The sequence below is a fragment of the Antrostomus carolinensis genome, unplaced genomic scaffold (assembly GCF_000700745.2).
Source record: "Antrostomus carolinensis isolate BGI_N321 unplaced genomic scaffold, ASM70074v2 scaffold21089, whole genome shotgun sequence".
Lineage (NCBI taxonomy): Eukaryota > Metazoa > Chordata > Aves > Caprimulgiformes > Caprimulgidae > Antrostomus > Antrostomus carolinensis.
In genome coordinates this window covers 12,590-28,376 of record NW_010339569.1, presented here as the reverse complement: position 1 = coordinate 28,376, position 15,787 = coordinate 12,590, and the positions used below count along the sequence as shown (strand labels likewise).

Below are 15,787 nucleotides of genomic sequence, written 5' to 3'. Positions count from 1 at the left end.
CTCCCGAAATCACACCTGGTTTTGCAGTGCAGACAAGTGTTCAAGTGAGGACCCAGACCCTCACTGACTCATCACTGAAGACCAATAATGATCCAAGGCTCACAAAACGAGAAGGCCAGCATGTTAACTAGCACCCCTCGCCCTGCTGCAAGACACACGTGAGCTTCTTCCCAGCACCCCGACACAAGGATGTGAGCAGCCCTGTGAACGGGTTGCCTGAAGTTGCCCTTTCCAGATGTTCCACTAACTTAGTTTTGATGAGAGTTCCTGCTATGCTGTGTGAGGCCACTGAGTTGTCCAGGAGCTGCTCTGCTGATCAGCTCTGCCAGAAACAAGCCATCCTGCCCAGACACCAGAATTAAGCTCTCCCTTCTGCGCTCTGAGGTCAGTCACAGTCTGAAGCAGAAACCCAAGTGTCCTCTTGCTGCCCACACAGGGCCATGAGCGCTCTCCATTCCCTTCTCATAAGCTGACAGCTACTTCTTTTTTGCTTTTCTTCCCCCTTTACAGGGCAAGAGATAACACACTTAAAAAAAAAAATAATTAAAGGAACTTAAAAATTCAACACCACCTCATTTCTCCATCTCTCAATTAAAGTGTAATCCTCCCCATTGCTAGTGGCCTCTTCTATACACCTGTAAAGTGCTGGTCAGGTTGATTTTTTTCTATTAGATCTCATGGCTCAAGACCCTGAACACCTTTCACATTCCTACAAGAATAAACAGTTGTGTTATGCCTATAGTTTTATGGTAGTGCCTTTTCATGCATATTTCCTTCTCTTGTGGAAGCCAGGACAGGGGCAACGCCGGGTCTAGTCATCAACAGTGATGTTACGAAAGAGATAGGCCATGGACTCGCCGTTGTGGATTCGTCGGATGGCTTCAGAGAGAATCAAACTGATATCCACAGTCTTTATCTTGGGGCACTGCAGCTTCTGGACCTCGTGAGGAACTGTGTTGGTTACCACAACCTGTGGGGTGCCAGAAAAAAAGGAAAAAAGACCATGAGTTGTGCTGCTGATAGGCTTGCTCTCACTGAATAGCTACCCGAGATTAACTCCACAAGTGGTGGGACCTGCTGTTTCACAGCTCAAGGGGAGAAATCTTTGTGTGTTAGGAAAAAAACCACCAAAAAAACAAAAATAAATGTTCTCCTCCATGTGACAGTCAGTCTGCTGCAGGGACCAGCATAACCAGCACTCTACACCAGCCACCTCCACACAGGCTGATGGGTCCATTTAAGATCACAGGATCTGACACATTTATTACTAAGGGTGAGGTTTGAAATCTTACCCTCTTCATGTACCCAAGAGCCCGTCATCAGCTGGGGCAGAGGGACAGGTAGGTGGTCTGTAAAGGGAGAAAGCAGCCATATGCACCCACTGTGGCAAGGTCTAAGCAGGGATGACTACTATCGGTGCATTAGGGAGAAAACATACACAGATAAACAGATCTGATCTGAACAAGTATTAATCACAGACACACCTTTCCCCCCGCCCCCTGCTGCTAACTGCAAACAGCTGATGAAACCAGTAATTCAGTAATCTCAGAGATGAGCTGCATGGCAGAGGAATAATATCAGTTTGTGGGTTTTGGTGCCTTAAATCAGCCCCCAGAGCCAGCCCTTCCTCCACAGCCCAGAAAGCAGACGCACCTCATCGATGGAGGATTCCTCTATGAGACGGGGGGCATCTGCTGACAGCAGCCCATGAGTAGCCATCACAAAAATCTTGTAGGCTCCGCGCTCTTTCAGGATCTCTGCAGCAGCTACAAAGCTTTCCACATCATCGATGATGTCATCCTGAGAAGAAACAGAAGTAACATCAAAACCAGAAGTTGAGCCTGTCTGCAGGGCAGAAGTGGATCTGCAAGGTATTGCAGCTTTGGCCATGCACACAGCTGGAAAAAAAAGGAATCCCTGGTAGTTCAGCTGCTGATGAGATGCAAAGACGGCCACGTGCACGACTTCACTTTGCAAAGGCCAGTTCCCTCATTTACAGACCCTTTTGCTAGTGTGCAAAACAAATACTGTGTCTTGGAAACAAAAGAGTCCCTGCACATGCACACACACACACATGCAGAGCTTATCTTCAGCAGGGTATTTTTGTTCATGGTGCTAGTAGCTGCATGTTAATTACACTGCAGCATGGCACAACTATAAGAAGCTCAACAAGGTTTGTTGGTTGGTTGTTTTGGGGGTTTTTGTGTTTTGTTGGGTTTTTTTTAAACATTTCAGAAGATTGCTCTGCATATCCTGGATTTGTTGGTTATTTGTAGACATCTGACATTTGTAGATTCAAGGAAGCAAGGAGACTTCAGGGCTTAAAGTGTTCAAGTATGGGGGGGTTTTCAACAGAAATAACTAAAGCCACCAGCAAAACTGGAGAAAATAGTGTTAACAATCACTTTCCCACTCCTACACCAGCAGTTCCTCCTCCTTTCTGGGATAAAGCAGCTGAAGAAAAGATGCTAGGAGGAAGCCACCCCTGCCCCCCTCCCCCCATCACACTCATACCACAATGATGGCAATTCTTCCTCCAACGTCTCCAACCACAGTTATTGGTGGTTTCTCCTTGGCCATCATCACTAAAGGAGGAAAAAAAAAAAAGCCAGGTCAGTTAGCCTTGAGTCAAACCACAAGAGCTCCACCACACAAGAAGCCCAGCCCTTAACTGTGTCTTCTGTTGGTGCAGAGATACAGACATGTGCTTTACATTATCCTGACACCTGCCTAAGTGGGTAACCACTGGTTTAACCATTGCTTTCCTCCTTAAATGAATAGTACTGCCATGTAAAAATGAAACTCTCAGTTTCTGTGGGGACCTGGTACTGACCTCAGAGGCAATAAGCAAATCCACATTATCTAAGAACTCTATGCAAGGAGAGCTACAAAGCAGCACCTAGTTTATGGGAAATGTCAGTGACTTTCTTTGTGCTCCAGAACAGGACTTGAAAAAAGGGATCTCTCAGGATTGGGAACAAAGGGGTCTCTCCAAGCAACACCTCTCAAAGGGCATTTGCTGTACAAGGTGCAATTTTTCACCTGTTGGACTCACTAATTCATCTGAAGGAGTTGAGACTCACGCTGCAGCTTGCTTGCTTCCTCTCGTATCACCAAACACACAAGGCTCTTTCAGAGGGCGTAAGGACCTTAATAATACATGCTCAGGCAAAGAAAGCTTAAGGAAGTTTACAGAAGCAAATTTACTGCTTTGTTTCGTTTGTTTGTTTGTTTTTTAAAGTGGATTAATGGAAAAGAGCAGGACAAAAAGCAGTTCAAACTCAGTTCTACCAGCTCAGTGCAACTGGAAGCAAAAGGATACATGGATGAGCTGTACTGACACACAGTGAAGAGATATACTGGGGAAATAAGGTTCCACTCCCTCCTGACTCTACTTTTGCACTGACACAGTTCATGCAAGAACTACATGTGTAACAAGTTTTATCCTTTATCCTGAAAAACTTCTATCAGCAGTATAAAAAAATAACAGAGATATGAACTAGGATGCACTGTGTGTCCAGATGTAACAAAGTCTTCAGGCTTGTACCAAACGGCAATCAGCCTCTCGTACTGGCCAGGGACTCGCTGTCCATAAGCCAAACCTCTTACTTGCCAGAGGGTGCTGGCTTATACAGTAAAAGTAATAAAAAATCTCCCAGCATGGAAAGGACATGGTGGTGGGCATGCATGTGTCATTAGGTGATCATCTGGGCTGCTCTAACCACTAAAGCAAAGAGGAACATCCAGTATTTTGTAACACCCGGCCCAGCTGCACCCCCACACATTTTACATTCTATATGAGGAATGCAGCAAAATCTCCTAGCAAGGCACTTTGTACCCCTCCTGTTCATAAGCTCAGGTCTTGCCAGGATTCTGGCCACAGAGGCTTCTGAAATGCCGAGGAGTTTTAGACAGCCTAGATAGCAAGTTTTTTCTCCTTTAAGATAACCTACTTCAATATAGTACTTGAGCAGTATGAGAACACAGGCCATTGCCCATCAAAAAGCCTGTCTGAACATTGATTTCTGCCCTCCTGGATCAAAAAAGTCCTACACAAAACTCCCCATCCTGCACAGCAAGCTGATCCAGTACTATTTCCACAACTCCTCAGTGCCTGGGAACGTTTTGAGTGCAAGCACAACTGGGTGAGTGAGTCAGACTGAGGGATGGTGATGAAAGCAATTATAAGGACCACAGCTACAAAGATTCATGTGTGGAGCTGTTTCTTCGTACACATAACCCACCTCACAGACTGGTTTTCCATAAGCCTATCAAAACTGTATAAGAGGTGTCCAGTAGTTCTGTTTTGGACCAAAGTTATGTTACTCATTACTAGGGTTTTGCAGTCAAAGTCACAGCTACCTCAGATTTCAGAGTGTATTGCTCTTTGGAGCACAGATTCCCCAGCCTCCCTTGCATTGTTACTTTGCATTGAGTCTCCTATCAAATGCAAAGTCACATCTAAATCCTGGAGGGGAAATATTCTTATGAGATGGAAGAGTACTTGTAATGAACCAGGATTAAGCATTACAAGAGATAAGTAGACCACAAATTTCAATCACTACCTACCTGCTTAGATTAGTTACCAGTTTGGACAGTAACAAAACTCCTGGTGGGAGCTGCAAAATACCAGAAGGATCCCACCTGGCTGCCATCCCATCCTTCATGTGCATTCAGAGACCAGTGTGGATTTCTGTTTACAACAGCCAGGCTAGAGAAAACTTTGTTCTAAGCAATGGTGAACAGACTTTAGGAAGCTGAAATTCAGCACTATTTTACTGAGAAACACGTGAAGTTTCAGCAAATCAGTATCCTCCCATACAAGAAGCAGACACATTCCTGGCTATGCTCAAAGGCTAACACAGGAGCTAGCGACATCGGCAGTGCTTTGCATCTCTTGTCTGTTTTTAAGTGCTGTATTTCAAGTTTGCTTTATTTTTAAAGTACGGTAGGCAACTTGTTGACCTACCCGGATCCTAAAGAGATGTTCTCCCTTTTTCTTGTTCAATTTTCTCTGCAAAGAAAAGAAAAAAATCGCAAGCCAAAGATCTACCCACAACCACACCAAATCACAAGAGAATTTCGATTGCTCCAATGCAATGAGAGTTTATGCAAGGGTTATTGTGGTCAGTTTATCTTTCTTCAAAAATCTTTGGACATATCAAGACATGCAAGTCAGAACTGCTATGAGAAGGTGACTTGAACAATGACTCAAATAATAAAGAAACTTTTCCTCCTAGACACAGACCTTCTATTTGTATGTAGACAAAAGAGCAACAGAAATAAGCCACGGCTGTACTTCTGCCTGGTGTAACCCCTTGGATTAAGTATGAGTTTACATTAAAAGAGTTGCTGGTTTGTTCTGGAGAGTAAGAAAAGATGCTTGTGATATCTGTAGCTTCTGATGGGAAACAAATAAAGAAAAGAGAAAAAAAGAAAAAACCAACCACTATTTTTATAAAACAATAATATCAAAGAACATTGAGGGGTGGTGGGGAAGTAAGTTCATCAGCTAAAGTACCACATGTTAAAGGTGAGATGATCACTGGCACAAAGAAACTGCACTCCCAGGTGCAGAAAAATGTTGCTTTAATTAAGTGGTCAAAAAAAAAAGGGTTGAGGAATGCTAAAACTAATTCTATTTGGAGCTGACTGTGTGCATTAAAGCAATAATCACCAAGTAAAATAATGCTGCATTTACAACAGAGTAATTTCCACTGGAAAAAGAACAGAGTCTATGAGCAAAAGGCTGCTCAAGAACTACCTGATTTGTTAAAAGAGACCTGGAAGGCCAGATAACATCCCCGTGCCCCAGCCTAAACACAGCAAAGAGATGGGGGTAGGGAAGTAGCAGCAGACTTACAATCACTCCAGTTTTTCACCCAAACTCCCTTCCTGGCAGTTTGCTGGGCTGTTTTTCACCCAAACTCCCTTCCTGGCAGTTTTGGCCCACTTTGCTGGGCCCTGGGTTTGAAGCAGACCATTCACTATGAGTATAAAGTACTGAATTTCAAAGCCACCGAAATGATTTAACAGATGGTGCTGAAGAAACATGCAAAGAGTCCACATGCATTTGTTAAAGCACAGCCCCAAGCCAGCTGCAAGCTCTGAGACACAGAGTACAAATCAAAGAGAATAACCTCAGTATCATCCTGCCTCAAAGGCTCTGATTCTGGGTTTTGAGTGATGTGAGCCCTCGCTGCCCCTTTAGCACAGCACTTTTAAGTGCAATTGGAAGCACTGCTGGCATTTTTCTGTTATGGCTCCATATGCCACCAAATCAGAGTTATATCATCAGGCCACACTCTCAGGACAATAAATGAGCCATTATGCTGCTTAACGTTTGTTAATTAAAGGCACATGCTTTCTGCTAGAATAGGGAGAAAAGGTCTCTGCCAGGAGCCCAGCCAATTCACCAGGAAGCCCATGAAGAATGGCATGAAGCGTAAGTCATCACTGTGACTCTGGGGCTGCTCCCAGTCATGGGTTCCACATCTCTTCTGGCTGTAATGGGACCCTGAACTGCAGAGCCTAGAGAGGGAGGATAGGATGCTCCACACCGATCCGGTCATATCCCTGTGGTACCTGAGCCAAGCAGACCTGGAGACTGGTTTTGTTTCAAGAACCAGAGGTTTTTCTGGCCAGTTTTGGTGTAAGGAAGCATACAGCTCTGGGCAAGTACCACGTGTCTTACCTTTCAAAAACAACAATACAGGGACACAAGTGAACCCTGCTTCATTCTGCCAGCAGACCTTACACCACCAGGACTGCTGGTGATAGTAAGCACAGCAAGAAAAGCTGATCAAGCTTTTGTTTGACATGTCACTTGAGGTGGGAAAACACTTTTCATGTTACTGAACTGGACAAGAAAGGAGGCAAAGCAGAGAGGGTAAGTACAGACAAACAGCATTTGCATCCCTAACCCTAGCAGCTTTTCCACCTCTGTCTGGCAGAGCTGCAACACAACCAGGATGCACTAGAAGCTTACAGACTGCTTTGAGACAGATATTACCTTGGTATTCTGCACCTCCAGTAACAGAGCCCAGCTCACTCAAAACTCACTCAAACCCAGGTACCTATTAAGATTAGAAAACTGGAGAGAAAAGCAACTTTCTCCTGAGAGCTCTAGACAAGCTGACCCCAGAATCCACCCCACATTTCAGCCTTGACAGACAGCTACCAAGCCACAGCTTGTTTGACATTTGTGCCTTAGGCACACAGGAATGTAAGGTCATTTAGTCAAGCACCGAGTTTCTGCAGGAGGTAAAATAAGAAAGTGGTGATATACAGCAAAACAGTTGATGTTTGGATAGCTGGGGACTGAAAAGATTTTTCCACTGGAATCATAACTAAATTGGACAACACCACATTTCTGTACAAGCTACCATTTATGGGGCTCTCCAGCAGCACAAGCTCCCACAGTTGAGCTTCCCTGAAGAGACAGAGTTGGAAATAAAAATACAGTTTCATCAATGCCCGAGTAGCACACAAATGTCAGCTGGTGATATTTTGGTGGACAGCATCTTCTTTAGAGTAGGAGGGGAAGGAAAAGGCCAAGAGTAACCATGCAAATTCCTGTTTTGTTGGAAGCACATGAAAAAAAAAATCCCCTCATCAGAAAGGGGATAATCAAGATGAAGTCCCAAACTTCATTGCCAAACCCCACCCGTCCCCCAGGGCCCAAGAGGAGTTTCACCAGACACGTAAGCATTGTTTAACTGATTGTATTATGGCAAGCAATGACTAGAGTAATGTAAAATGCCTGCAGTCTTACTTGCCCACAAACTGGTTGGATGTTCTCCTTAAACTTCAAAAGGGAAGAGAAGACACTTATCAGTAGCCCTAGCCACTGCCAGTGTAATGACATCTGGCTGTATGATGGATAGCTCCTCACCACGTACAGCACACGCAGCCTTTCCCACAGTCACTTCTCAGCCACATGCCCTGCACTCATAACCTCCATGCTACCACCATCTACCTAAAAAGCTAAAATCCTCCCAAAAGGGAGCTGGATTTTGATTGTACTAGTGTCACTTGACTGCTGCTGTTGCAGGCATACACATTTCCCAAAATACAGATTTCCTCCTTTTTTTCTTTGCTCTGTGCTCCCAAATCAGCAGCTTACCAATTGATGGCAAGAGCACACAAAGAAGCTCAGCCACACTCTCGGAGAACCTATCGACCCTAGACACATAAACCTCAAAACCTTGTCAAAACAGACACTGGAACATGATCACCTGGCTGATGAAGATAATTTCCAGCAGTAACAATGGCTGCAGTAGGAGGGGAAGACAAAGGCCAGCCCTCCCCTCCACACTGGTGACAACAGCTTGTCTTAGTTGCTGCTCCCATGTTAATTACACTTTTGCATTTCTTTTCTGCTTCACTAGCTCAATTACTTTTGCTGCTGAGCACTGTAAAAGCACCACCTTTATCACAGGTTTGTCACTCTGACACTGTTGAGTGGGCACAGCCAAGGGGAGCACTGGTGATGCTCTGCATGGCCAGAAAGAGTTAAATAAAATCCTTCCCCTGTACCTTCTCCTACAACTTTCTGATATCAACCTTTCCGAGAAAATAATTCCACTGGTCCAGCTGCCATTAAGTTAGTTACACCTACACAGCCAAACCAACAGCTATTTCCCACCAAACTTTTCTTCTTTTGCCCAAAGATAAGGAGAAAAGCTTAATCTTACAGGGCAGCTCCAGACCAGGATGCACAGTTGCATTTTTGACCATCGGAGGGGAGTGACGTCCATCATCCATGTCCTGCTCTGTACACTGAGCCTCTCCGTGGATCACTGCTAGTCCCAGCCGCAGCCTCTCAGCATAAGACTGAGCCCTGCAGAGCAACCACAGCATGTCAGGAAGATGTCAGAATGACACAGCTTCACAGCCCAGTGCAGCAGGCCTCTCCCAGACCCAAGAAGGCCAGCAAAGACTGCACTTCTGTGGCTGTTCCCCAGGAAGGAACTTTACTGAAAGTGACTTTTAATTCCTCCCTGATATCCCAAAGGCCACTCTACTTCCTGGCTCCACCACATGGGTCTCCTGCTGTTCCTCCACAGGCTAAATCATAGAATGGTTTGGGTTGGAAGGGACCTTAAAGCTCATCCAGTTCCAACCCCCCTGCCAGCAGCAGGGACACCTTCCACTAGATCAGGTTGCTCAAAGCCTCATCCAGCCTGGCCTTCAACACTTCCAGGGAGGGGGCATCAACAACTTCCTTGGGCAACCTGTTCCAGTGTCTCACCACCCTCACAGTGAAGAACTTCTTCCTAATATCTAATCTAAACCTCCGCTCTTTCAGCTTAAACCCATTTCCCCTTGTTCTGTCATTAACTGCCCTGACGAAAAGTCCTTCCCCAGCTTTCTTGTAGGCCCCCAAAATGTTTTCTGAAGTGATCAGGCACTGCTGAAACTCACGCAGCGAGTCTGATCCCAGCCCCAGATGAACCACCCAGCTCTGCAGCAACAGAGACCTCCAGAGTTTACTCCCACAGGCTTGGAACTGCAAAATCCAGCTGCCCATCTGCACCACTGCAGACAGCTATCTGGTTTCTAGCCACAAAGGACTTAGGAACCAGACTGCTGATCCATTTGCAACCCTCCTGTATTTTCTTTGGTGTATCTCCCTTCAGCCCAGACCTTTTCCAAGTTACTTTTAACCAGTTAGTAAGTAATCTATTTACCTTTTAGCTGCATCAGGAGATTTGGCTACAATAACTGCGTTTCTGTAATCTGGAATCTGGAGGTGATAAAAAGTTATTTAAATAAAGATCATCTTGGTAGCAAGTAACTGATTTGATGATACATGGCTGAATAATTGCACCCACTCTCCTTCCCCAGACCCAAATCTTCATTCTGTGGCAAGAAACTAGAGAGGCAATTGTGCTCGTTTTCAACACCAGTATTTGTGTATTCTGCCCCACGTGCAACACAAAAGTTCAGCACGGGCAATACTGCAGGTCCTGCTCTGCACATGGCTGCAGCTCCATGGCTGTGTCCCTTCTGGTGCCCACAGGTCTGCGGTGTCGAGCACAGCATCTGAGACCAGGGAAGGTGTTAAGGGAGTGGAGCATCCCCCTGATGAGGAAAGGCTGAGGGGGCTGGGGCTCTTTAGCTTGGAGAAGAGGAGACTGAGGGGTGACCTCATTAATGTTTATAAATATGTAAAGGGTGAATGTCAGGAGGATGGAGCCAGGCTCTTCTCAGTGATGCCCAGTGGTAGGACAAGGGGCAATGGGTGTGAGCTGGAACACAGGAGGTTCTGCTTAAACTTGAGAAGAAACTTCTTTACAGTGAGGGTGACAGAGCCTGGGACAGGCTGCCCAGGGAGGGTGTGGAGTCTCCTTCTCTGGAGACATTCAAGACCCGCCTGGACGCCTTCCTGTGTGATCTCATTTAGGTTCCTGCTCTGGCAGGGGGATTGGACTGGATGATCTTTCGAGGTCCCTTCCAATCCCCAACGTTCTGTGATTCTGTGTAGAGATGGGCCCTTGGGACCAGACATATCAACCCTGGCTCTCAGGGAGGACGATGATGTGGAGTCCCAGCACCCATGCAGAGCAGGCATTGGCCTTGCATCCAAACCAGGCAAAGGTGGGAACATTCACTGGGTTTAACCTACCCTGCATAGACCAGCTGCAGCTACTCCTGTCCACAGGGGAAGGTCTGAAACCAGGGCCTGCTCCCTCCCCATATGGAGAAGTCTTGCTCTCATTGTGTGGGCATAAATCATCACATGGAAAATAAAACCTTCACACCCTGCCCCCAGCCCCACTGTGCTCAGCATTCCTACACCCAGCCCAAGACAAAGTCCATCAATAATTCAGAGCAGTCAGATATCCAATGCAGAACAAAGGGTGAGGAGAGACAATTTAACAGGATTTAAAACGTGATTACAGGCAAGAGCATCAATAGTATCTCTCAAATGGCACTAACTCTGCAGAGAGTGAGCTCATCTGCTCATGGTCAAGAGTTCAATTTCGATCCAAGTACAATCATACAATATAACATTTTCCCACTTTCCTAAGAAACATGCCATAGGTACCCCCAAAGAAAGAATTAATGAGCAGAACAATTGACCTAGCCTGACAACACAATCCCTGCATAAGCAGAGGCCCAACGCTGCTACCACATTAAGACAAGTTAATACAAGTTGATATATATAGAACTAGAGTAACCTCACTTCTTCCTGTATATACTGAAGCAAGAAAGGGGATGCTCTCAGGTTGTCTACTGGGAAGCTGAAGAAACCTTGAATTTCCTTTTGATGAAGGTCCATAGTGATAATGTGTGTTAAACCTAAGGAAAACAAACAAACAAACAAACAACAATTAATTCATTGAGGCAACTCCCACATGGCTGGAGCTCCTCAAACATCTCAATTTTCCAGACTATTTTAGCTATTACTCAAACTACTATGCCATGTGATAAAATAAGCATAAACAGGTTAACATAGAAAGTCCCAAAGACATAATAACAAAGAGGTGTGCAGTAAGTCACAGCACTGGGCTGACACTGTATTTCAACATGACATTTCCCCAGGTGTGACTTACAAAGAAATAAAATTAAGCTGAAGAAAATTAATTCCCTCCAAAGTGGCTCAAGGGCTCGGCAGCACATCCCCACATGGAATGGGAGAAGAGAAGGACAGATGCCCTCTGGGATGCCCAGCAGATGGATGCACTGCAGCATGCAAGCCTGCCACGCTGCTGTGCCCTGTGACACTCACCTGCCTTGGCCAGCATTGAAGCCAGGAGCTTGCAGACTATAGAGCCCCTCTTCCTCATTTTGCTCTGTTTGCTGTAGGGGAAGTAAGGGATGACCCCAATGATGTTCCTGGCACAGGATGTCTTCAGTGCGTATGCCATGATCAGCAGCTCCATGACAGCAGTGTTCACATCTCTAAGAGATTTGAAAACCATTCCAAATTATTAGCAGATGTTTTTCCAATGCTTTTCCTTTTACATCCATACCTCTCCTCACCAAATTTCCAGGTAAACAGTGCTACATCTTATGCCAATGTATGCAAGACTTGAATTGTAATCATATAGCTTCTTCCATCATGCCACAGCACATTACAGTAACTGCTGTATGTACAGGACAACTCCAGCACTCGAGAGCTATGGACTGGAATTTGATTCTGTACTCTAACATGAGGTGTGTGATTATTTCCCTCCATCATCACAACCAAAAAGACATTTTTCCATTTATGTTGGAACAAGTGTCACTTCATACAGTGTATTTTAAAATAAGAGAGTCTTTTGAAGAAGCAGAACACATGCAGCCAACACAAGTTCATCCACACTGGATTTTTTTCTTTTAAACAACATAAGGCAGGTTATTTTTCCTGCCTTTAGAAATACTGTATTCTGGAGCAGTACAAAGTCCAGACCCATCACTTTGGTGGATGTCAGTATCTCCATGCTATCTAGCTCACCTAGAAATGTAAGGAACAACACAGTAAATGATAAGTGACTGTTTCCTGAAAGAAAAAAAAAAAACAAAAAAGCAACACAGGCAGAACATATCTGTAGACCATAGCAAGGAATAGACATAAAACCCCATTTTCAGTTAGCTGCACTGTGATGACTGGCATGGTTTTTGTATTAATCTGCATCTGAATTTATTTTGGAAAGGAAAAAAAGTCAATCTCTCCAAACCAACATCAAGGGACGCTGCCTGCATCGTCACAAACTGACCCGAGATCATTTGGGAACTGAGGAACATGCTCTTCAGAGGAGACAGAGGCACAGGCAAACCTCCTACAACACAGAGACCCTTGCTTGGGGGTTTTCAGCAGGGACAGCCTCAAATGACACACCACTTCCCCAGACAGGTCCCCAGGAGGGCAATGCTGTGGGTGGCTCAGCCATGGAGCCCATGCTGACAGAGCAGGGGCTGACCAGGCCACGATTCCATGCAGCAGCAGAGGAATAAACAGCACAGAACAGCTGAAACCTCTGCAGAGCTTTTTGGACATTACCCAGACATTGCTTGAAAACCTGTTTTCCTCCTGACCACTGAGGATATCTTCCCCAAGAGCTCAGAGACACCATTTCCTGAACCTCTGTGTGTGACCCATGACAAACCTCTAACCTTTTCTCTCTCCCTCCCTTCAGAAATTAACCTCTGTTTGTGCCTCTCAATCTGTGAATGCTCCGGGTCCCTGTTCTCGCGCTGGCCCCGCCAGCCCTCGTGCACAATGTCGTTTGCACACAAGAAAGCTTTGTTAGCTTTGAAGCACCCAGCCAAGAATTACATAAAACACAGCCCCCTGCCACGTAGGATAACAAGCAAACAAAGAACTGCTTCTTCCCTTTGGTGTTTTAGCTGTGCCAGCGGGGCCATGAGAGGAGAAAAAGATGCTACTATCAGTGCTGTATAAAAACAAAATGGCCAAGTTTCAGCCTATTTAAAGTTCATCCCAGAAATTAAATATTTTCCATCATTATTTTTCAAATTACTTTAAAAAAAAATATATATATATATATTCACATGAAAAGCAGATAGACAAGACTGCTCCTGGGAGAAAGGGTTACCACTGATTTCAAAAGGCACCAGCAGTCCTGGTGCTGCTGTGAGACACTGGTAGCCATATCGATGGAGAAATTACTCCAGGAGGAGCACCTCTCTCAATATTCAAGCAGGACCTCAGGCTGGACTCCAGGAAGCTCCTGCAGACCAGCTGGCACAGGCACTAGGCAGAGGTGGATGCATCTGTCCCTCCAGCAGTGCCCAGGGCAGGAGGGCTCACTGAAGCGAAGGAGCACCCTCCCGAATGCTTTGTGTGACACTGACCTGCTCCTCTGCAAAGGTCACTGACCCCAACCAAGGGCCCTGCTTGGGAAGGGGACTAATTGTGGGAAATAAGGTCTGCAGTGGAATCCCAGGCACAGCATCTCCAAAATGGGTACCCAGGAGAACATCCCAGTCTCCTTGCTGCCTTCCCCTCTTCCTGCCTTGAAGCTGTGTTCCCAGTTCCTGCTGCAAAGCCTGAGCCAACACTACACACAGGGACTGTCAGCTCAAGACCAGGACATTTAGAGCCAGCTCAGCTATCCCCTACATCCTACGTACCACCAGCAGCCTGGAGCCTCCCTCACATCTCCCCATCCCTGCCTGAGCTGTCCCTGGAGATTTGTGTTCTCAGGGCTGAGCAAATGGCTGATGTGAAGCTGCCAATCAACTCTGCAACAAGCAGCACCAACTCTCAGCACGAGGACACTCCTTTTGCTTTCAGTGTATCACTAAACCACCAACTCTTCCATTTTTCTACAGTCTAAACACAAGCTATTTGGTTTTCCTTCACATGAATGCTGGTCCACACACCCACAGTCTTGGATGATACCTGTCTTACTAACTCTTTAAATTCTGCTATAAGCTTTTTGGACAGGGAGCCTGTAGTAAGTACTCAGGTCTTTCTGTTCTCTCTCTCAAAATGCAGACTGTGAATTCACACTGCAGCATAACAAGGTTGTTTCCTTCTCGACTCCTTTCCCACTAAGTCTTAACATTTTGTTTGCTTTTCAAACCACTACTGAGTGCAGAAGTTCTATTCTTAGATTATTCAACACAGTTGTTTTTACTCTCCTGAAAAGCTCCCTGAAGCCCATTGCAAAACTGAGATGCCCTTGAACCTGTCCTTTCAAGCAATGCAGCAAGGCACAGCTGCATTTTAAGAATAAAAGATGACTTGGCTGCACAACAGTAGCTCCTCACCTGGAGGGCCTTGAACATTTTGACTAAAAAGGACCCATTTCTTAGCCCGTAACATTGAATTCAGTTTATGGAAAAACAAGAGTATCAACAACTTAAAAGCAGGGAAGGTTCTGGAGCCACCATCACAAGAGAGACCTGGAGCAGCTAGAACAAGTCCAGAGGAGGCCACCAGGATAATCTGAGGGCTGGAGCAGCTCTGCTGTGAGGACAGGCTGAGAGAGTTGGGGCTGTTCAGCCTGTAGAAGAGAAGGCCCCAGGGAGATCTTATAGTGGCCTCCCAGTACCTGAAGGGGCTACAAGAAAGCTGGGGAAGGACTTTTCATAAGGGCAGTTAATGACAGAACAAGGGGAAATGGGTTTAAGCCGAAAGAGGGGAGGTTTAGATGAGATATTAGGAAGAAATTCTTTCCTGTGAGGGTGGTCAGACACTGGAACAGGTTGCCCAGAGAAGCTGTGGCTGCTCCTCCCTGGAAGTGTTCAAGGCCAGGTTGGATGAGGCTTTGAGCAACCTGGTCTAGTGGAAGGTGTCCCTGCTGATGGCAGGGGGGTTGGGACTGGATGAGCTTTAAGATCTTTAAGATTCTAGAAGGTTTTCCCCTCCCAAAACTATTGCTGTCCCTAATGATCCAAGTTAGCTCTCTCTGAACACTTTATCTGATTCACATTTCCCCAGCTCTCAGTTACAAGTTATTTCAGAGAACTCTCTCACGAGGGACAGAACGGCACTATTCACCCGAAACATAATCCTGCATCCATGGATTTTCATCTTGCAGACATTTAGTCTCTCCCTGAGGGACAAAACACTTGGAGCATCTCTCTGGAGAGATGAGCTCTAGGAAAATGTCTCAGCCTGCAAGAGGATCCCTAGAAGTAAGCACATTGACCTTGCAGTCCTACCGATTTCTTTAACAACAGGCCAAGCATTACAAAGAGGTAATGAACTGGAATTCTCACTGGGCTCTATTTATTTGGCAAGCAGGAAAAAATCCATTTCAAAGGTATTCTGCTACCTGCTTGAGCTCTGGTACTTACTAGTTCTTCTGATCTCCAAAATCTGAGC

At 45.6% G+C, this 15,787-nt stretch overlaps 1 protein-coding gene across 2 annotated transcripts in view; it reads right to left on the bottom strand.

Moving 5' to 3' along the window:
* Window positions 1–383: 383 nt before the first annotated feature.
* Window positions 384–15,787, bottom strand: part of LOC104531108 (phosphoribosyl pyrophosphate synthase-associated protein 1) — a 27,770-nt gene continuing 12,366 nt past the window's right edge. For both annotated transcript variants that reach the window (XM_010175898.2, XM_010175899.2), the window contains exons 6-12: window positions 11,738–11,910; window positions 11,192–11,307; window positions 9,693–9,748; window positions 8,697–8,842; window positions 2,515–2,585; window positions 1,654–1,800; window positions 384–970 (exon numbers count right to left, since the gene is read on the bottom strand). In XM_010175898.2, coding sequence (XP_010174200.1) covers window positions 812–970; window positions 1,654–1,800; window positions 2,515–2,585; window positions 8,697–8,842; window positions 9,693–9,748; window positions 11,192–11,307; window positions 11,738–11,910 — 868 coding nt within the window. In that variant the 3' untranslated portion in view covers window positions 384–811. The remainder of the gene's footprint in view (window positions 971–1,653; window positions 1,801–2,514; window positions 2,586–8,696; window positions 8,843–9,692; window positions 9,749–11,191; window positions 11,308–11,737; window positions 11,911–15,787) is intronic.